At 43.5% G+C, this 23,328-nt stretch overlaps 1 protein-coding gene across 1 annotated transcript in view; it reads left to right on the top strand.

Moving 5' to 3' along the window:
- Positions 1-23,328, top strand: part of LOC148152274 (WD repeat-containing protein 54-like) — a 75,138-nt gene that overhangs the window by 830 nt on the left and 50,980 nt on the right. Inside the window, exons 2-4 of the mRNA XM_087985781.1 lie at positions 3,440-3,506; positions 5,376-5,432; positions 12,605-12,732. Of these exons, the coding sequence (XP_087841907.1) occupies positions 3,440-3,506; positions 5,376-5,432; positions 12,605-12,732 (252 nt within the window). The remainder of the gene's footprint in view (positions 1-3,439; positions 3,507-5,375; positions 5,433-12,604; positions 12,733-23,328) is intronic.

The following is a 23,328-nucleotide window of genomic DNA, read 5'->3' as shown; positions in this document are numbered from 1 at the left end:
TGTTGCCCCCCTGCGAGTACTCATGTGCGTACCACACACACACACACACACACACATCTTCCGCCCCTCACTTCATTGATAATGCCCCATCATCACACCAGCCTATACCCCCAAGAACTGCCCTCTCCTCTCTCTCTCTCACGCTTGTATTTTTCCCACCTCTTCTCTCCCTCTTGTATTGGCCCTCTTCTCACTCTCTTTCCCTCTATTTAGATACCGCAGAGATAGAGAGAGGGTAAATATCCTTGAGAGAAGTGAGTAATAGACACCTCTGACACCTCCCTCCCCTTCCCGGACCTCTCCATCTCCAACAACGACGACCGACTTAATACTGACATTTTTTACCATCCCACCGACTCCCACAGCTACCTGGATTATGCCTCTTCCCACCCTACCTCCTGCAAAAATGCTATCCCGTATTCCCAATTCTTCCACTTCCACTGTATCTGCTTCCAGGAGGACCAGTTCCACCACGGAACACACCTGATGGCCTCCTTCTTTACAGATCGCAATTTCCCTTCCTATGTGGTTAAAGATGCCCTCCAATGCATCTCATCCACATCCCGCACCTCCGTCCTCAAACCCCACCCCTCCAACTGTAACAAGGACAGAACCCCCTTGGTCCTCACCTTCCATCCTACCAACCTTCGCATTAACCGCATCCTCCGCCAACATTTCTGTCACCTCCAAACGGACCCCACTACCAGGGATATATTTCCCTCCCTACCCAAGGACCTGCATGTCCTCGGCAGAGTGGGAGGGGGAGTTGAAATGTTGGGCCACGGGGCAGTGTGGTTGATTGGCGCGGGTGTCCCGGAGATGTTCCCTAAAGCGCTCTGCTAGGAGGCGCCCAGTCTTCCCAATGCAGAGGAGACTGCATCGGGAGCAACGGATACAATAAATGATATTAGTGGATGTGCAAGTAAAACTTTGATGGATGTGGAAGGCTCCTTTAGGGCCTTTGGATAGAGGTAAGGGAGGAGGTCTGGGCGCAGGTTTTACAGTTCCTGCGGTGGCAGGAGAAAGTGCCAGGATGGGAGGGTGGGTTGTAGGGGGGCGTGGACCTGACCAGGTAGTCACGGAGGGAACGGCCTTTGCGGAAAGGGGTGGGGAGGGAAATATATCCCTGGTGGTGGGGTCTGTTTGGAGGTGGCAGAAATGTCGGCGGATGATTTGGTTTATGCGAAGGTTGGTAAGGTGGAAGGTGAGGACCAGGGGCGTTCTGTCCTTGTTATGGTTGGAGGGGTGGGATCTGAGGGCGGAGGTGCGGGATGTAGACGAGATGCGTTGAAGGGCATCTTTAACCACGTGGGAAATTGCGGTCTCTAAAGAAGGAGGCCATCTGGTGTGTTCTGTGGTGGACTGGTCCTCCTGGGAGCAGATCCAGCGGAGGCAGAGGAATTGGGAATACGGGATGGCATTTTTGCAAGAGGTAGGGTGGGAAGAGGTGTAATCCAGGTAGCTGTGGGAGTCGGTGGGTTTGTAAAAATTGTCAGTGTCAAGTCGGTCGTCATTAATGGAGATGGAGAGGTCCAGGAAGGGGAGGAAGGTGTCAGAGATGGTCCAGGTAAATTTAAGGTCAGGGTGGAATGTGTTGGTGAAGTTGATGAATTGCTCAACCTCCTCGCGGTAGCACGAGGTGGCGCCAATGCAGTCATCAATGTAGCGGAGGAAGAGGTGGGGAGTGGTGCCGGTGTAATTACGGAAGATCAACTGCTCTACGTAGCCAACAAAGAGACAGACATAGCTGGGGCCCATACGTGTGCCCATGGCTACCCCTTTGGTCTCTCTCTCTCTCTCTCTCTCTAGCTCTGGGATATGTACCTATTTATCTCTCTGGGTTCAAGAAGGCAGCTCAGCACCACCTTCTCAAGGGCAACCAGAGACAGGAATTAATGCTGGCTCAGCCAGCAACATGCACAGCCCACAAATGAACCCGTCAATCAATCTGAGGGGGTATGGATGGCATGGTGGCTCAGTGGTTAGCACTGCTGTCTCACAATCCCAGGGTTTGACTCCAGCTTTGGGTGACTGTCTCTGAGGGTTAGTTATTCTCTTCGGGGTGGGGGGGGGGGGAGATGGGAATTTACATCTCTATCTATTTGTGGTATTTACACCACCCTCACTCTCTGGGGGTGTTTACCACTCTCTCTACAAGAGGGCACTTACCCCTCTATCTCTGGGGATATTTACCTCTCTAAGAGGTATTTAGCCCTTTTTATCTGTGGGAGTATATTCCATCTCTCTATCAATAAGGGGGTAATTAACCCCTCTCCTGTTCACAATGGTTGTATTTACACCCCTCTATCTATAAGAGAGTATTTACCCCTCTTTAAGCCTCAGGATATTTACCCCTCTATTTGTAAGAGGTATTTACTCCCATCTCTCAATCTCTGGTGTACTTACCCCTCATCACTATTAAGAGTAGATACACCCCTCTTTAACTTTGGGTGTATTTATCCCTCTGTAACTCTGGGACATTTACCCCTTGCTATCTCTGGAGTATTTACCACTCTCCATCTATAATTAGTACTTTACTCCTCTCTATCTCTGGGCTTTTTACCTGTCTCTCCAATATCTGGAGAATTTATACCCTCTAAGTCTGGAGTATTTACCCCTCTCTCTATAAGGGTTTTTTATTCCTCTCTCTCTGGAATATTTAGCCTCTCTTTCCCTGGTGTAATTACCCCCTCTCTCTCTGGGGTATTTACCTTCTCTCTTTCTCTGGGGTATTTACCTCTCTCTCACAGGTATTTACCCCTCTCTCAGGTATTTACCCCCTCTCTCTTTCTCTCTGGGTTATTTATGTGGGGTATTTAGTCCTCTCTTTCCCTCTTTCTGGGGTATTTACCCTCTATCTCCTTATCTCTCTCTCTCTCTGAGGTATTTACCCCCATCACTCTGAGGTATTTATCCCTCTATCTCTTTCTCACTCTCTGGGTTATTTATCTTCTATCTCTGGGGTATTTACTTCCTTCCTCTCTAGTGTATTTACCCGCTCTCTGTATCACTGGGGTATTTACCCCCCATCTCTGGTATGATTCTATAATAAGCTCGTGGCTGATTATTGTACGTAGTATCCTCTTCTGGCTTTCTGTCTATACCCTTTGATCCCTTTAGCCCTAAGAATTATATCTAATTCTTCATTTGAAACTTTCAATATTTTTGACATCAGCTGCTTTCTGTCGTAGAGAATTTTATAGGTTGTTTTGGTTACCAAGCTTCTTGTACATTAAATTTAGCTTTGAAACTTTTGTTCTCTCTTTCTTGTCAATGTGTCTCTCTGACTGCCATCCCGTATAACAGGCTTCATGATTCTGATCATTGCTATTGTGTGATTGTGCAGTTTTTATGTGTTGGATTGATCCATTGCAATGTAATATTTAATGCAATGGATGTGTAAATGTTTCCAGCAAACTCACTGCACATATCTTTACAGATGTATGAGTCAGATGGCTCCATCATGGTGTATTGGCATGCAGTGGATACCCCAGAAGCACCAACAGGTACCAGTAAAAGCTTTATGCTGTTGTGGACTAGGCCAGACTCCCGCAAAACATTTTAAGAAGGTAGTCCAGACCTTAACTTTTTTTGTTCTTTTAGGCAGATGTAAGGTGGATATTCCAGGAATGATGCAGATGATCAAACTACTTGGCTTGAAGCAAAACAATTTATTTAAACACTACAGATGAAACACAAACAAAAGGAAACCGAATTTAGAATAACAACTTAGTTGAAAACCCAAACGACACTATCGCAACTTAACAAAGCTGTTCCAAACCTTGCAACATCCCATAAACACACCTCTTGGCAAAAGGTAAATTCAAACATAGTTCTTACAGACAGTAAGATTTCAGAGAAAAGTCAGTCAGGGATCATTTTGCTGAAGCATAGAACCTCTTTTCACAGTAGCTGCTTCGCTAGGTCCCCAGATAATACTAAAACAAACTAGAAGAAAATCTGAACTGGGAGAACTGGCCACAACCCTGCCACTGTTTTCAAGTAGGTATTCCAGACATATTGGAACCTCTGTCTTTACAACCCCTCTTGAAACAAAAACCAAGGACAACATCCTTGTTAAAGGGGCAGCATCATCACAATGCCGAGCACTATGCAAGGTTTTATTGACAATATTTTCAGTTGTTGGATACATTTCTCACGGAAGGGCTGAATGAAGCTCTTGGCTACAGCACTTATTATATTGGAACAGTTGAGCATTGGTTCCAAGTTCTGCAGCATTCGGGCATAAGCTTCTTCTGTTTTTCTGAATTGCCCGAGTCGTCTTCAAATAGTCCCCTGGAATCTTTTATGTGCTGTTGACAGACTCCACCTTCAAGAGTGCAGTATTGCCTCAAAAGCAGTAGTGTGACCTGGCTACAAGATGTACTGCAGCAATTCACCAAAGATCTTTAAACAGTACCTTCCATCTAGGGCGACAAGGACAGTAAGTACATTGGAATGCCACCATCTGCATCTCCCTGCCCCCAGCCATTCCCCATCCTGACTTGGAAATATGTCTCCATTCTTCCACTGTTGCTGGGTCAAATTCCTAGAATTCCCTCCCTAAGGACATTGTAGGTCAACCTACAACATGTGGAGTGCAGCAGTTCAAGGGCAAATAGATTTGTGAATAACACACAATGCTTGCTCTGCCAGTCTAACCTACATCCCCTAAATGACATTTTTAAAAAAAATACTGTCTCTCAACCAGAGCAATGTTTCCTCGGTACTCCCCTCTGAAATGTCACTTCTCCATCGTACAACGTGGGATGTTTTGAGGTAATGTACGATACTACAACAATACAATTGAATCTTCCTTTCTTATCACAGATTCCCTACAGTGTTGAAGCAGGCCATTCAGCCCAAAAAACCAACACTGATTCTCCGAAGAGCATCCCACCCAGACTTACAACCCCCCCCTTACCATATCTCTGTAACCCTGCATTTTCCATGGCTAATCCGCCTAACCTACACATTCCTGGATGCTACTGGGCAATTTAGCATGGCCAATCCACCTAATCTGTACATTTTTAGACTGTGGGAGGAAACCAGAGCACCCAGAGGAAACCAATGCAAATATGAGGAGAATGTACAAACTCCACAGACACTCACCTGAGGCTATAATTGAACTTAGATCCCTGGCACTGTGCGGCAACAGTGCTCACCACTGAGCTATCATGCCACCTCTGGTTTTACTAGTTCCTAGTATCCTAATGATTGGATATAAAAGGTTTTGAACTAACGGAAGGATTGACAGTCACTGGATGGATTTGAAATGTAATGTAATGTACTGCAATTGTTTGCAGTAGGTCGTTCCTGTCCCAAGAAACTGTGATGGAGGAAAATTCAATTTTTTGCCTTTTTCCTTTTCCCAGCAGAGGCTGTGTTTGCACGAGGAATTGCAGCTACAAGGAGCAACTATATCTGTGTGGGTGAGTACTGAGCTGGAATCGCAAGTAAGGTATGACAGAGGGATCCGCTCCTATGGTTCAGTTAGTGAGTGTTGTTTGTGATGAATGTTCATGTTATGCTATTAATATTTGATAACTTGGGTACCTTAGTGAAGTGATGTGTGGCTTCAACTTTGATTTATTTTTATATTGTTATGAAAGGAAGGTCTTAGTTTTAGTATAATATTTGAGTTTTGAGACGGTATAGGGTTGTCTGAAGTTTTGTTAATGTGCGTTCAGAATATGTCTTTAAAATCTTTTGACATGAACAGTTTGGTATATTTGAAACAAGAATAAAGGAGGAACAGAGCTCCTTTTTGCCTAGCAATCTGTGTTTCAGGAGGCGGTCAGACCCTACAAACTTGATTGAGTTTTTTGAAGAAGTAACAAAGAAGATTGATGAGGGCAGAGCAGTAGATGTGATCTATATGGACTTCAGTAAGGCATTCGACAAGGTTCCCCATGGGAGACTGATTAGCAAGGTTAGATCTCACGGAATACAGGGAGAACTAGCCATTTGGATACAGAACTGGCTCAAAGATCGAAGACAGAGGGTGGTAGTGGAGGGTGGTTTTTCAGATTGGAGGCCTGTGACCAATGGAGTGTCACAATGATCAGTGCTGGGCCCTCTACCTTTTGTCATTTACATAAATGATTTGGATGCAAGCATAAGAGGTACAGTTAGTAAGTTTGCAGATGATACCAAAATTGGAGGTGTAGTGGTCAGCGAAGAGGGTTACCTCAGATTACAACAGGATCTGGACCAGATGAGCCAATGGGCTGAGAAGTGGCAGATGGAGTTTAATTCAGACAAATGCGAGGTGCTGCATTTTGGGAACGCAAATTTTAGCAGGACTTGTATGCTTAATGGTAAGGCCCTCGGAAGTGTTGCTGAACAAAGTGACCTTGGAGTACAGGTTCATAGCTCCTTGAAAGTGGAGTTGCAGGCAGATAGGATAGTGAAGAAGGCTTTTGGTATGCTTTCCATTATTGGTCAGAGTATTGAGTGTAGGAATTAGTAGGTCATGTTGCGGCTGTACAGGACATTGGTTAGGCGTGCAATTCTGGTCTCCTTCCTATTGGAAAGATGTTATGAAACTTGAAAGGGTTCAGAAAAGATTTACAAGGATGTTGCCAGGGTTGGAGGATCTGAGCTACAGGGAGAGGCTGAACAGGCTGGGGCTGTTTTCCCTGGAGCATCGGAAGCCGAGCAGCGACCTTATAGAGGTTTACAAAATTATGAGGGGCATGGATAGGGTAAATAGACAAAGTCTTTTCCCTGGGGTCGGGGAGTCCAGAACTAGAGGGCATAGGTTTAGGGTGAGAGGGGAAAGATATTAAAGAGACCTAAGGGGCAACTTTTTCATGCAGAGGGTAGTACGTGTATGGAATGAGCTGCCAGAGGATGTGGTGGAGGCTGGTACAATTGCAACATTTAAGAAGCATTTGGATGGGTATATGAATAGGAAGGGTTTGGAGGGATATGGGCCAGGTGCTGGCTAGTGGGACTAGATTGGGTTGCGATATCTGGTCAGCAAGGACGGGTTGGACTGAAGGGTCTGTTTCTATGCTGTACATCTCTATGACTCTAAGTCCTTCAAATTTGGCTAGTGTTCTGGGACAGGAGTGTGTGACTACACATCAGGTAGGTAAAGGGATCCTGAACTTAGCATTAGAGGAGCCTCAGTGTCAGATATGTGGTATTTGCTGCCTGTGACGATGAGAAAAATGACTATTAGGAGAATAGGCAAACTGACCACTGCACATGGTACGGAATGATCACAATTGAGAGCGGGGAGCAAACAAAGAAGTGGTAGTAATGGGAGACTCTATAATTAGGGATGTAGATAGCATCCTTTGTAAGCAGGATCAGAAATGTTGTCTGCTTAGTACCGAAGCAGAATCCCTTGTGAAATGGAAGAGGGCGGCCTATGTAAAGATGAGGTGTGAAGGTTCAATTGGGGCGATTGAGAGTTATAAGGTAGCCAGGAAGGACCGGAAGAGAGAGCTAAGAGCAGCAAGGAGGGGACATGAAAGGTCCTTCGTTGGTAGGATTAGGGAAAACCCTAAGGCTTTCTATAGGTATGTCAGGAATAAAAGAATGACTAGGGTAGGAATAGGTCCAGTCAAGGATAGTAGTGGGAAGTTGCGTGTGGGGGCTGAAGAGATTGGGGAGAGATTGAATGAATACTTTTCGTCAGTATTCAATCAGGAACAGGACATTGTTGTCAATGTGAGTACTGAGTCACAATTAAGTAGAATAGATGGCTTTGAGGTATGTAGCGAAGAGGTGTTGGAAATTCTGGAAAGGGTGGAAATAGATAAGTCCCCTGGGCCTGATGGCATTTATCCTAGGATTCTCTGGGAAGCAAGGGAGGAGATTGCAGAGCCATTGGCCTTGATTTTTATGTCCTCGTTGTCTACAGGAGTAGTGCCAGAAGATTGGAGGCTAGCAAATGTGGTTCCCTTGTTCAAGAGGAGGAGTAGGGATAACCCTAGTAACTATAGGCCGGTGAGTCTCACTTCTGTTGTGGGCAAAATCTTAGAGAGAATTGTAAGGGATAGGATTTATGAACATCTGGATAGGAATAATGTGATCAAGGATAGTCAGCATGGTTTTGTGAAGGGCAGGTCGTGCCTCACAAACCTTATTGAATTCTTTGAGAAGGTGACTAAGGAGGTGGATGAGGGGAAAGCGGTAGATGTGGTGTATATGGATTTTAGTAAGGCATTTGATAAGGTTCCCCATGGTAGACTACTGCAAAAAATACGGAGGTATGGCATTGAGGGTGAGTTGGAGGTTTGGATTAGGAGTTGGCTGGCTGGAAGAAGACAGAGGGTAGTAGTTGATGGCAAAGGTTCATCTTGGAGTGTCGTCACTAGCGGTGTTCCGCAAGGATCTGTTTTGGGACCATTGCTGTTTGTCATTTTTATAAATGACCTGGAGGAGGGGTTAGAAGGTTGGGTGAGCAAGTTTGCGGATGATACGAAAGTCGGAGGAGTTGTAGACAGTGAGGAAGGATGTGGCAGGTTACAGCGGGATATAGATAAGCTGCAGAGCTGGGCAGAAAGGTGGCAAATGGAGTTCAATATAGCTAAATGTGAGGTGATTCACTTTGGTAAGAGTAATAAAAAGATGGGGTACTGGGCATGGACGGATACTTGGTAGTGTGAATGAGCAGAGGGATCTTGGTGTCCATGTACACAGATCTTTGAAAGTTGCCACCCAGGTAAATAGTGCGGTGAAGAAGGCATATGGCGTACTGGCTTTTATTGGTAGAGGAATTGAGTTCCGGAGTACTGAGATCAAGTTGCAGTTGTATAAGACTCTGGTGCGGCCGCATCTGGAGTATTGTGTGCAGTTTTGGTCGCCATACTATAGGAAGGATGTGGAGGCACTGGAACGGGTGCAGAGGAGGTTTACCAGGATGTTGCCTGGTATGGTAGAAAGATCGTATGAGGAAAGGCTGAGGCACTTGGGGTTGTTTTCATTGGAGAAAAGAAGGTTTAGGGGTGACTTGATCGAGGTGTACAAGATGATTAGGGGTTTAGATAGGGTTGACAGTGAGAATCTTTTTCCACGTATGGAGTCAGCTATTACAAGGGGGCATAGCTTTAAATTAAGGGGGGGTAGGTATAGGACAGATGTTAGGGGTAGGTTCTTTACTCAGCGAGTCGTGAGTTCATGGAATGCCCTGCCAGTAGCGGTGGTGGACTCTCCCTCATTATGGGCATTTAAGCGGGCATTGGATAGGCATATGGAGGATAGTGGGCTAGTGTAGGTTAGGTGGGCTTGGATCGGCGCAACATCGAGGGCCGAAGGGCCTGTACTGCGCTGTATTCTTCTATGTTCTATGAAGTAAGGGGCATCGGGAATAGGCTTGAAAGGATTATTGGAGCAAGGGTGTGGATCCAGCTGTTGTAGTCCATGTTGAGACCAAGTAAGCAAGAGAACAAAACTAAAGAACAGGACATCAAGGTTTATCATTTCTGGATCAGAATCACATTCAAATTGGCATAGAGATAAGAAAATTAAGGAAGTAAACACATGACTAAAGAATGGTGCAGGAAAGATAGGTTCCATTTTGTGGGATACTGATGTCAGTATTGGGACAGGGAGAACTGAAATGTTGGGAATGGCTCCACCTGAACTGACCTGGGTCAAGGATCCTAGTGGAAAGGCTAAATGGGGTGGTCACTAAGGACCTTAAATTAGTTAAAGGCTGGAAGGCTCAGGAGAGGTTATGAAAGTTTCCAGAACAAATAATAATAATGAACATATGGAAAGGGTCAGGAATCTAATTTCAGGGATAGCTATGAGAAGGGGTGGGGAGTGTTGTACTGAAATGAGCGCAGTTGATGGAACAAGGTACATAAACTTGTAGCGCAGATTGAAATTAGTAGGTAAAAAATGTCATGGGCATCAAAGAGATGTGGCGACAAGGGGATCAAAGCTGAAAATTAAATATCCAAGGATACGGGGGCACAGTTCGCTTGTCAGTAAGAAACTAAATTAAATCAATAGCAAAAAGGAATTTAGGGTCAGAAAGTATAGAAACTGTGTGGGTACAGTTGAGGAACTGCAAAGACAAAAAGACCCTAATAGGAGTTAGGTACAAGCCTCCAAACAGTAGTCAGGATATGGGGCAGAAACTAAATGAGGAGATAGAAAAGAAAGGCACTGTTACAATAATCATAGGGGACTTCAGTTTGCAGGTGGACAGGGAAAATCAGAGTGGTCGCAGATCCTGAAAAAAGGAAACGTCTACAAGCTGATATTTGTGGAGCAGCTTGTGGTACAACCCATGAGGGAACAGGCAATTCTGAATGTAGTGATTTATAATCAAGCAGACTTGATTAGGGAATTTAAGGTGAAAGAATCCCTCGGTGGCAGTGACTACAATAGGGTTCACCTTGCAGTTTGAGAGGGAGAAGTTGAAATCGGATATAACGGTATTACAATAGAGTGAAGGTAACTGCAAAGAAATAAGGGAGGAACTGGCCAGAGTTGATTGGAAGAGGAGCCTAATACGGAAAATGGTGGAGCAGCAATGGCAGGAGTTTCTGGAGCAATTTGGGAGGCACAGCAGAAAAGGAAGATGAAACATACTAAGGGGAGGGCAAGGTAATCATGGCTGACAAGGGAAGTCAGGGACAGTAAAATCATAAGTAAAATAATGTGGTGAAGATTAACGGGAAGCTTTTAAAACCAGCAGAGGACAACTGAAAAAGCAACAAGGGGGAGAAGATGAATTATGACAGTAAGCTAGCTAGTCATAGTGTCATGGGATCATACAGCACGGAAACAGACCCTTCAGTCCAACCAGTCCATGCCTAACAATCCCAAATTAAACTAATCCTACCTGCTTGCTCCTGGCCCATATCCCTCCAAATCTTTCCTCTTCATATACTTATCCAAATATCTTTTAAATATTGTAATTGTACCCATATACACCACTTCCTCAGGAAGTTCATTCCATACGTGAATGACCCTCTGTGTAAAACAAGTTGCCCCTCATGTCTTTTTTAAATCTCTCTCCTCTCACCTTAAAAATGTGTCCCCTACTCTTGAAATCCCCATTCTCTTAAAAAGACAACTACCATTAACTCTATCTATACCCCTCATTGTTTTATAAACTTCTATTAGGTCGCTTCTCAACCTCCAACACTCTAGTGAAAAAATTCCCAGCCTATTCAGCCTTTCTTTATAACTCAAACCTGTCATACCCGGCAACATTCTGGTAAATCTCTTCTGAACCCTCTCCAGCTTAATATCCACCCTATAACTGGATGACCAGAACTGGACACAGAGGAGGGTTCACAAAGAAGATTCCAAAAGTTTCTTTAGATATCTAAAAGGTAAGAGAGAAGCAAATGTAAACACTGGACTGCTCGAAAGTGAGACTGGACAACTAGTAAAGTGGAGCAAGGAAATACTAAAGGAACTTTGCATCGTTTTTCATGATGGAAGACACCAGTAACAGCAGAACTTCAAGAGAGTAGGGGCAGAAGTGAGTGTAGTGGCCATCACGAGGGAAGTGCTGGGGATGTTGTAAGGTCAGAAGGTGGATAAATCACATGCACTAGATGGACTGCATTCCAGAGTTCTGAAGGAGATGGTAGAGCATTGGTGGTGATCTTTCAGGAATTGCTGGAGTCAGGAAGGGTCCCAGAGGACTGGAAAATGGCAAATGTCACACCCTCCACCCAGACGAGAGGGAGGCAGAAGACAGGGAAATTATACTCTGATTAGCCTGACCTCGGTAATTGGTAAGATTTTAGAGTCCATTATTAAAGAGGAGATTGTGGAATATTTGCAAATGGACAGTAAAATGGGGCTGAGTCATCATGGTTTCATCAAGGAGAGGTCAGATCTGATAAATTTCTTCGAGAAGGTAATAAGCAAGTTAGACAAATGAGAGCCAGTGGTCATGATTTAATTGGATTTCTAAAAGGCCTTTAACAAGGTGCGGTGTTGGAGGCTGTTGAATAAGATGAGGGGCAAGGAACTGGCATGGATAGAAGATTGGTTGATTGGCAGAAGGCATAGAATGATGACGAATGGATGTTTTTCAGGATGGGAGCCGGTCACCAGTGGATTTCTGCAATGGTCAATATTGGGACCACAGCTGTACATTATACATGATACATTAGCGATCTGAAAGAAGGAACTGAGGACGTTATTGCTAAGTTTGCAGATGACACAAAGATAGATGGAGGGACAGGTAATGATGAGGAAGTAGGGAGGCTGCAGAAGGACTTGGGCAGTAGAGTGGGAAAAGAAATGGCAACTGGAATCTTCTTCTGGTTCCCAAACTGCTCTTGATGATGGATTTTGAAGTTCCTCACCCAAAGTACATTGTGTGCCCATGCCACCCTCCGTATTTCTTCTGAGTTGTTCCACGTACTATGTTCCACTCAATAATATGATGGAAAGATAATGTTGGGAATATATAGCAGATCAGACAACATTTATCAACAGCAAAGAAGTGAATACTTTGAATTAGTTAATGTCTCTTCAGATACTGTGTTAACTGCAGGCATTCCCCTTATTCTTCAATGTTGGCTCAATTTGCAACCTGCGGCATTTTACACTTTGTTCTCTAATTACTGCATTCCTGAGACATCCTGAGTGTGTGTTCCTGTCATTACAGGCACCTCAACGGGATCAGTCCTGGTCTTCAATATTCCCCCAAAAGGAACGAACATCACTGTGTCTGAAGTACTTGAGCAGCACAGAGACCCCATCACTGACATCGCATGTGATTGCTCTGAAAATAAGGTGACAGCGCAGTCATAGATGTGAAACGTTTAGGAATGATTTGATGCTGTGTAAAGTAAGGGCAACATACATCGTACATTACACACATTGCAATTTACATTAATAAATTGGAGGATGTGAATGTAGCCAGATTTGCAGATGACACAAAAATAGATGGCAAGGCAGATTGTGAGAGGAATGCAAACAGTTCGGAGATTTGGATGGGCTGGTGTTGGATTGGGGTTAACAAGTTAAAAATCCCACAAAACCAATTTATAATCCAACAGGTTTATTTGGAAGCACTAACTTTGGAAGCGCTGCTTCTTCTTCAGGTGGTTGTGGAACAGGACCACAAGACACAGAATTTATAGCAAAAGGTTACAGTGTTATGCGACTGAAATACATTAAACAAACTTAGATGAAGTCTTTCATCTTTTAGAATGGTTTTGCTAGTTTTGGTTCATTAATATGTAAATCCCAGACCTCCTCTTAAGTCACATTCTCAAGATAACTTCAGGTTTTCCAACAAAATGTGTCATCTCAGCTCAGACAATGTATTAAAAGTGTGAGGTTAAAGTCTGTCGATGGGGGATCCAAGATGGCGGCGACCCAGTAAGACTGAGTCTATAGTGCTCCTCCCAAGACTTGGGCACAGTGGGTCACCTACCCCCTACCAAACTCACCAAATCATTTATAAATCATTTATAATAGTTTAGTAACTGAATTAGTGGTGTAATATTACATTTAAGCTACATTTAAGCAACTTTATCCTAAGTCAAAATGACTAAAGGGAAGGGAGCCCGCAGCTCTCAGCAGGCAGGAACCCCTCCCCCACCCTCTCCAGCTGCAGCAGAGGCGTCCACAGCCGCCCCGGGGGACTTACTTACAGTAACAAGCCTTGCAGAAATGATTTCCAAGCTTGACTCGAAGATCGATGCCTTTATCGTCGAATCCAGGAACCGTTGGGAGTCGTTGTCGGCCGCGCTGAAGAAGCACGACCGTGAAATTGAAGAAATTCAACGCCGAGTCGGAGGGGCGGAGCTAAAGGCCGCGACCTCGGAGACAACCGCTCAATCGGCCGTGGATCAGGTCCGGACTCTCGAGCAGCGAGTCCGGACCTTGGAAAATCATATTGACGACCTCGATAATCGAGGTCGTCGAAAAAATATTCGTTTGCTGGGCCTTCCCGAACAGGAAGAGGAAGGCCAGCTTACAGCATTCCTGGAGCAGTGGCTGCCACAACTTTTAAATCTGCAAGCTGGATCAGGCCAGGTAAGGGTGGAATGGGCCTACCGGGTAGCAATACGCGGGCCTGGCTCGAACCAGCGCCCACGCCCGGTCCTGTTCCGGCTGCAGAGCTACAGGGAGAGGCAGATACTCCTAGAAGCCTCTAGAAATCTCGGAAAAGACCCCCAAGCTATGATCTACAAAGGATCCAAGATCATGCTATTTCAGGACTTTTCCCCGGCTCTGGTTCGAAAGAGGAAGGCATTCGACAAGGCGAAGAAGCGTTTAAGGGACTTAAATGTACAGTACTCCTTACGCTACCCTTACGATGTTACGCTTTAACCATGAAGGTTCTGTATATAACTTTGGATCACCAGAAAAGGCTAAGGAATTCTTGGACTCTCTTAGATAAACTGTAGGACATAATGGATGTTGGTCTGCCTTCCCCACCCGTTTTGGTTTATATCCCCTCCCTTTTTTTTTCTTACCTTATTGCTTAATATTATTATGGGGGGTGGGGGGAGGGATTTGATTTTCTCCCCCCCCCCCCTTGGAGTTGTTTTCTGTTATTATTTTATGTATATATGAGGGGTGTATGTATATGTGTATGTATGTATATATATATATATATATATATATGTATGTGTATGTATATATATGTATATATAAGTTGGGGGATTTGGTTAATGTTGGTGGGGGGAGGTGGTTACCTTATTCGATTTTACCTCTGTCTTTAGGAGCGGGGTTGTTTTTCCCTTCGTTATTTTGTATTATCATATTTAATTATTATTTGTTGAACTGGTAATTTTATAGTTATATGTTTATATATGGTATTAACATTACCAAATATACCCAGGTGTTGGTAGGGGTGGGGGTGGGGTGCTCACTGTTAACTCTAGCTTTGTATTATATTTGAATTTTCCTCACTTTATTGAGGAGTGCCTGGGTCAAGGGTGGGGCATTGGTTGGGAGAGGATATGAGGGATTTTTGGAGAGGAAGTGATGCCCCCTGGGAACAAGGGGGAAAGTCTCCACTTAGATACGTTTTATATTTTTTTAATTTAGAAATAGTTTTTTACTGTATTGTTGTGGGTGTATTAAAGAGGGTTTATTTTTGTAAATTTTACATGTTCCATGCTCGGGATGTTCTGGATAGGGTTCCCCCTCCCGAGGGGTCTCGGATTGGCCCAGAGGATTATGGTTGATCAATCGGTTAAGTGGTGCACCTGGAATGTCAAAGGGAGTAATTCGCCACTTAAAAGGAAGAAAATATTATCAAATCTTAAGAAGGAAAGAGTTGATATAGCTCTCCTACAGGAGACGCATCTGTCAGATAAAGAACACTTGAAATTACGACAGGGCGGATTTGATCAGGCCTTTTTTTCTTCTTTTAGCTCAAAAAGCAGGGGAGTTGTTATTCTTGTTCGGAAGAATTTCCCTTTCAAAATCCTAAAGCAGATAAAAGACGAATCTGGACGATATATCTTGATTAAAGCTCTCATAAATGGAGAGGAATATGGGATTTTAAATTTGTACTGCCCCCCGGCACACCCCTTTAAATTTATAACAGAAGCCTTCTCAAAATTGATGGCTTTTGATGCCCGTCATATAATTATAGGGGGAGACTTTAATTGTATTATGGATCCGGAAAGAGACAGGATTCCCAAGAGTACTGCAGGAGTATCTCCCAGATCTAGACAATTGATGGATCTGAACAAAGAATTAGGATTAGTAGATGTATGGAGATGTCTTCATCCACAGGGTAGAGATTTTTCTTTCTACTCTAATCCACATAAATGTCATACCAGAATTGATATGTTTTTTGCCCCCTCAATTTTTTTAAATTCCATATCATCCTGTAAAATAGGTAATATAGCAATTTCTGACCACGCTGCTGTATATATGGAAACTAAGGCGAGGAACAGTGGGACATCCCCTCGGCATTGGCGTATGGACCCCTTCTTAATGAAAGATAGTAAATTTGTAAAGTACTTCTCTCAAGAATTTAAAACTTTTTTAGAAATTAATTCAGGTACAGCTAGCAACCCATCAATGATGTGGGAGACCATCAAAGCTTACACGCGAGGCTTGATCATCTCCTACTCAGCGACCCAGAAGAAATTAAAGGGAGAACAACAGCGTTTGCTTGAAGCCCGCTTAAAAGCGGCTGAAACAGCATACACTGATAGACCCTCTATTATTAAATTGCAAAGGATTACAGCTCTTAGGACAGCTCTAAATACTACACTTACTCAAACGGCTAAGAGGGAAATATTATTTGCAAAGCAAAGATTATATGAATATGGCGACAAACCGGGTAGATACTTAGCATTTCTTGCAAAGAAAAAAAAGGCCCCTCAGACGATTATGTCTATCAAGGAAAGTACGGGTATTTTGACTCATGATCATAAAAAGATTAATGCGACCTTTAGAAAATTCTATTCTGAGTTATATAAATCACAGGATTGTGAAGATAGGGCGAAGAGGATGCAGTCATTTTTTAAAAATTTGACTTTTCCAGACCTAACTCCGGAACAAGTATCGGTCCTAAATGCTCCTCTTACACCCCAAGAAATAGTTGATGCAATTAGGCACCTTCAAAATGGTAAGACGCCGGGCCCAGATGGCTTTCAAGCTGAATTCTATAAAGAATTTACAGAAATACTGGTTGGTCCACTTATGGACATGTATAACTATGCATATAGTCAGGGCTGTCTCCCGCCTTCGCTGAAAGAGGCAAATATCTCTCTTATCCTCAAAAAAGGAAAGGACCCAGAAGATTGTACATCATACAGACCAATATCCTTGCTAAATGTAGATTTTAAAATCCTCTCTAAAACGTTAGCACTGAGATTAGAAAGGATACTGCCACATATTATAAAGGAGGATCAGACGGTGTTTATTAAGGGCCGTAGATCATCCAATAATGTTAGAAGGGCTCTGAATATGATTCAAGCTTGTCATCAGGGAAAGATACCAGGAGTAGTGGTTTCATTAGACGCGGAAAAGGCATTTGATAGGGTCGAATGGTCATATTTGTTTTACACATTGGAGAGGTTTGGTGTTGGACAGGTGTTTACCAAATGGATCTCAACATTGTATAGTGATCCCAAAGCAGTTGTGGTTACCAATGGATTAGGCTCGGATAGCTTCAGTGTGGGTAGGGGCTGCCGTCAGGGATGTCCCCTCTCGCCATTGTTATTCACGCTAATAATTGAACCACTAGCAGAAGCTATACGAGCTGATCCTAACATAGTGGCCCCAAGGATTGGTACAGGTAAACATAAAATTACCCTTTATGCAGATGATGTTCTTCTATTCCTCAGTAACCCTTTGATGTCCATACCTCGCTTAATCCAAGTTATTAATACATTTAGTGCATTCTCAGGCTATAAAATTAATTTTTCAAAATCGGAAGCTATGCCAATGGGTGGCCTTGCTGTGATACCCCGCTTAGCGGACGGTTCCCTTTTTCCCTTTCGCTGGTCCCTGGAGGGTTTCTTATATTTAGGCATTTTTATTACTCCAGTATTTGGTCAGTTGTATAAGGCTAATTTTGTGTATTTATTGGAAAGGATAAGGCAGGACCTCCAGCGATGGGGAGACCTGCCAATTTCCTGGCTGGGTAGAATAGCATTAATCAAAATGAATATCCTGCCCCGTCTCCTATATCCTATGAGAATGCTTCCGGTGATGCTACCGAGGACAGCTTTATGTAAATTATACGGCTGGCTGAGTTCCTTTATCTGGAACCATAGGCGACCCCTCATTAAGCTGAAGAAGCTACAGCTTCCACAGGCAAGGGGTGGATTGGACTTCCCAGATTTTAGGAAATATCAATTAAGTTCCCTATTAAGTTATATAGCTGATTGGGTCTTGTCTGATCCACAATCAATCTGGTTGGACATCGAGGCTTCTCAAGTAAAATACCCACTTATTAACCTTCTATTCTCAGACAAGAGGAAAATCATTACAGATCACTGTAAAAACCCTATAATACTGAATACAATCAAGGCTTGGAATATAATGCGGCAAAATGAGGGTAATTCACATAAAACATCCCCCTATGCACCGATAGTGGGAGCATGGGGATTCCAACCGGGGTTAACAGATGCCACTTTTAAACTCTGGAGAGCCAGGGGTATCTCATGTCTTGGGGATTTATTTAAAGATGGGGTCCTGATGTCTTTCGGACAGCTGCGTCAGAAATTCGGATTACCCAATGGAGACCTCTTTCGATACTTCCAAATTCGAGATTTTATACAGAAGAAGACTACGTTATTAGATAGTCTTTATAAATCCGATAGAGAATGTAGTGTCCTACGACCAGTGGGGGTATCTTCCGTCAGTAATATTTATCATTTGCTACATGATGAAGTATCGGGAGATATGGATAATCTACTTAAAACATGGGATCAGGATCTGGGACTAGAAATCTCCACAGAAACGTGGAATGATATCTGGGAAAATGCTAGAAGAATTACTATTTGTAACAGAACCCAGGCTATCCAGCTGAAGATACTTCATAGGGCCCATATAGCACCGGTTCGATTGGCAAAATTTAAGGCAGGAGCATCTCCAATGTGTCCTAAATGCAAAATAGAGGTGGGCACTCTTGTACATTGCTTATGGACCTGTCATAAGATCCGTGGATATTGGACTAAAGTAGCAAGTACCCTGACAGAAATTTTAGGAACGGAAATAAAAGTGGACCCCGTATCTCTCCTCTTGGGCTTTTCGAACTTTCCCTCCCTGGACACGTACGGGAAGAGACTATTTTCTATTCTTTCTTTCTGTGCAAGGAAAAATATTTTGATGAGCTGGATGGCGGAGGGCCCCCCTGGACTTTCAAATTGGCACAGACTAATTATGGAATGTATTCCCCTTGACTTCCTTACAAATATGGTGCACCGAAAGACCGAATTATTTTATAAAATATGGCAGCCCTTTTTGAATTACATAAATACAGATATTTCGGCTATCCTAACAAGGGCTTTTATTTAATTGAGACTACGAACCTGGCTGGTCCGCGGCCCCTCGGGGGAGGAATCCCGCATGAATACGGGTTTTATCATATCTGATGTTAACACATCCCGAGCATGTAAGAGACTTAAATATACACCCTGGTTAGTTGTAGGTTAGATTAGTAGATAGTTGAGTTTTGTCTGTTTTTTTTTGTTGTTTTATTTTTGGGTTTTTTTTTGTTGTTTTGTTTTGTTTTGTTTTTTTTTGTTGTCAAATTTTGGCTATTGTATATTTGAGCTAATTGTATATCAATGTTTATATCTGAGAGTTTTGTTTATTTTTGGAAACTTGTAAAAATGTTAAATTTCTAATAAAAATATCTATATAAAAAAAAGTCTGTCGATGTACCAATCTTGAGTCAGAGTGGTTCTATTTCTAAAGTGGGATTTAGAGAGTCATACATGGATTGACAGTAGGTTATGCATTTTTTGAGCAAATTAAAATATAATTCTGCAAATACAGATTCACCCCATAAACGTGTGTGTACAGGAGAGACAGTGAGTATGTATGAGTGTGTGCGCGTGTGGGTGTGAGTTGCACAAAATAAGGAGTTTCGGGATTTGAGGTGATTTAGTGGTCTGCATCAGAAATTGGCGAGGTGAAAGAAGACAGAGGGAGGTGGTTGATAGGAAATGTTCATCCTGGAGCTCAGTTACCAGTGATGTGCTGCAAGGATCTGTTTTGAGGCCACTGCTGTTTGTCGTTTTTATAAATGACCTGGAGGTGGGCATAGAAGGATGGGTTAGTAAATTTGCATATGACACTAAGGTAGGCAGAGTTGTGGACAGTGCCAAAGGATGTTGTGGGTTACAGAGGGACATAGGTAAGATGCAGAGCTGGACTGAAAAGTGGCCAACAGAGTTTAATGCGGAAAAGTGTGATGTAATTCATTTCGGAAGAAGTAACAGGAATGCAAAGTACTGGGCTAATGGTAAAATTCTTGGCAGTGTAGATGAATAGAGAGATCTTGGTGTCCAGGTCCTGACAGTTGCCACCCAGGTTAATAGGGTTATTAAGAAGATATATGGTGTGTTGGCATTTATTGGTATGGGGATTGCGTTTCAGAGCCACGAGGTCATGTTTCAGCTGCACAAGACACTGGTAAAACCACTCCTGGAGTATTGTGTGCAGTTCTGGTCATCGCATTATAGGAAGGATGTGGAAGCTTTGGAAAGGATTCAGAGGAGATTTAGTAGGATGTTGCCTGGTGTGGAAGGAAGATCTCACAAGGAAAGGCTGAGGGAACTAGGGCTGTTTTCATTAGAGAGAAGAAGGTTGAGAGGTGGCTTAATCGAGACATATAAGATAATCAGAGGGTGAGATAGAGTGGACAGTGAGAGCTGTTTTCCTTGGATGGTGAAGTAACATGAGGGGACAGCTTTAAGTTGAGGAGTGATAGATTTAGAACAGATATTAGGAGTAGTTTCTTTACTCGGAGAGTAGTAGGGGTGAGGAATGGCCTGCCTGCAACAGTAGTAGACTTGCCAATGTTAAGGGCATTCAAATTGGACAAACATATGAATAATAATGGGACAGTGAAGGTTAGATGGGCATCAGATTAATTGCTCAGGTTGGCGCAACATAGAGGGCCGAAGTGCCTGTACAGTACTGTAAAGTCATATGTTCTGTTCGTGTTTGTGTGTGTAAGCTTCACTAAGTATGTATGTGAAGGACGGATTGCACCTAAATTGGAAGGGGACTAATATACTGGCAGGGAAATTTGCTGGAACTGCTTGGGAGGAAGGTGGGGGGATGGGACCCAGGGAGATAGTGAGGAAAGAGATCGATCTGAGACGGGTACAGCTGAGAACAGAAGTGAGTCAAACAGTCAGGGCAGGCAGGGACAAGGTAGGACTAATAAATTAAACTGCATTTATTTCAATACAAGGGGCCTAACAGGGAAGGCAGATGAACTCAGGGCTTGGCTAGGAACATGGGACTGGGATATCATAGCAATTACGGAAACATGGCTCAGGGATGGGCAGGACTGGCAGCTTAATGTTCCAGGATACAAATGCTGCAGGAAGGATAGAAAGGGAGGCAAGAGAGGAGGGAGAATGGCATTTTTGATAAGGCATAGCATTACAGCTGTACCGAGGGAGGATATTTCCGAAATACATCCAGGGAAGTTGTTTGGGTGGAACTGAGAAATAAGAAAGGGATGATCACCTTATTGGGATTGTATTATAGACCCCCTTATAGTCAGAGGGAAATTGAGAAACAAACTTATAAGGAGATCTCAGCTATCTATAAGAATAATAGGGTAGTTATGGTAGGGGATTTTAACTTTCCAAACATCAACTGGGACTGCCATAGTGTTAAAGGTTTAGATGGAGAGGAATTCCTTAAGTGTGTACAAGACAATTTTCTGATTCAGTATGTGGATGTAGCTAGTAGAGAAGGTATAAAACTTGACCTACTCTTGGGAAATAAGACAGGGCAGGTGACTGAGATGTCAGTGGAAGAGCACTTTGGGGCCAGCAACCATAATTCTATTTGTTTTAAAATAGTGATGGAAAAGGATAGACCAGATCTAAAAGTTGAAGTTCTAAATTGGAGAAAGGCCAATTTTGACGGTATTAGGCAAGAACTTTCGAAAGCTGATTGGAGGCAGATGTTCCCAGGTAAAGGGACGGCTGTAAAATGGGAAGCCTTCAGAAATGAAATAATAAGAATCCAGAGAAAGTATATTCCTGTCAGGGTGAAAGGGAATGCTGGATGACTAAAGAAATTGAGGATTTGGTGAAGAAAAAGAAGGAAACATATGTCAGGTATAGACAGAATAGATCGAGTGAATCCTTAGAAGAGTATAAAGTAGGAGTATACTTAAGAGGGAAATCAGGAGGGCAAAACAGGGACATGGGATAGCTTTGGCAAATAGAATTAAGGAGAATCCAAAGGGTTTTTACAAATACATTAAGGACAAAAGGGTAACTAGGGAGAGAATAGGGCCCCTCAAAGATCAGCAAGGCGGCCTTTGTGTGGAGCCACAGAAAATGTGGGAAGTACAAAATGAATATTTTGCATCAGTATTTCCTGTGGTAAAAGGATATGGAAGATATAGACTGCAGGGAAATAGATGGTGACATCTTGCAAAATACCCAGATTACAGAGGAGGAAGTTCTGGATGTCTTGAAATGGTTAAAAGTGGATAAGTCCCCAGGACCTGATCAGGTGTACCCGAGAACTCTGTGGGAAGCTAGAGAAGTGATTGGTGGGCCTCTTGCTGAGATATTTATATCATCGATAGTCACAGGTGAGGTGCCAGAAGACTGGAGGTTGGCAAACGTGGCGCCACTGTTTAAGAAGGACGGTAAAAACAAGCCAGGGAACTATAGACCAGTGAGCCCGACGTCGGTGGTGGGCAAGTTGTTGGAGGGAATCCTGAGGGACAGGATGTACATATATTTGGAAAGGCAAGGACTGATTAGGGATAGTCAACATGGCGTTGTGTGTGGGAAGTCATGTCTCGCAAACTTGATTGAGTTTTTTGAAGAAGTAACAAAGAAGATTGATGAGGGCAGAGAAGTGGATGTGATCTATATGGACTTCAGTAACGCGTTCGACAAGGTTCCCCATGGGAGACTGATTAGCAAGGTTAGATCTCATGGAATACAGGGAGAACTAGCCATTTGGATACAGAACTGGCTTAAAGGTAGAAGACAGAGGGTGGTGGTGGAGGGTAGTTTTTCAGACTGGAGGCCTGTGACCAGTGGAGTGCCACAAGGATCAGTGCTGGACCCTCTACTTTTGTCATTTACATAAATGATTTGGATGCAAGCATAAGAGGTACAGTTAGTAAGTTTGCAGATGACACCAAAATTGGAGGTGTAGTGGACAGCGAAGAGGGTTACCTCAGATTACAACAGGATCTGGACCAGATGGGCCAATGGGCTGAGGAGTGGCAGATGGAGTTTAATTCAGATAAATGCGAGGTGTTGCATTTTGGGAACGCAAATTTTAGCAGGACTTGTATGCTTAATGGTAAGGTCCTAAGGAATGTTGCTGAACAAAGAGACCTTGGAGTGCAGGTTCATAGCTCCTTGAAAGTGGAGTCGCAGGTAGACAGGATAGTGAAGAAGGCATTTGGTATGCTTTCCTTTATTGGTCAGAGTATTGAGTGTAGGAGTTGGTAGGTCATGTTGCGGCTGTACAGGACATTGGTCAGGCCAATGTTTGAATATTGTGTACAATTCTGGTCTCCTTCCTATCGGAAAGATGTTGTGAAACTTGAAAGGGTTCAGAAAAGACTTACAAGGATGTTGCCAGGGTTGGAGGATCTGAGCTACAGGGAGAGGCTGAACAGGCTGGGGCTGTTTTCCCTGGAGCGTCGGAGGCTGAGGGGTGACCTTATAGAGGTTTAGA

This window comes from Chiloscyllium plagiosum, unplaced genomic scaffold (assembly GCF_037043375.1).
Source record: "Chiloscyllium plagiosum isolate Xiang-an unplaced genomic scaffold, Cpla_swu_hap1 HiC_scaffold_1, whole genome shotgun sequence".
In the NCBI taxonomy this organism is placed as follows: domain Eukaryota; kingdom Metazoa; phylum Chordata; class Chondrichthyes; order Orectolobiformes; family Hemiscylliidae; genus Chiloscyllium; species Chiloscyllium plagiosum.
Note: the sequence above shows the minus strand (reverse complement) of the source record. Positions and strands in the feature narration are given on the sequence as shown.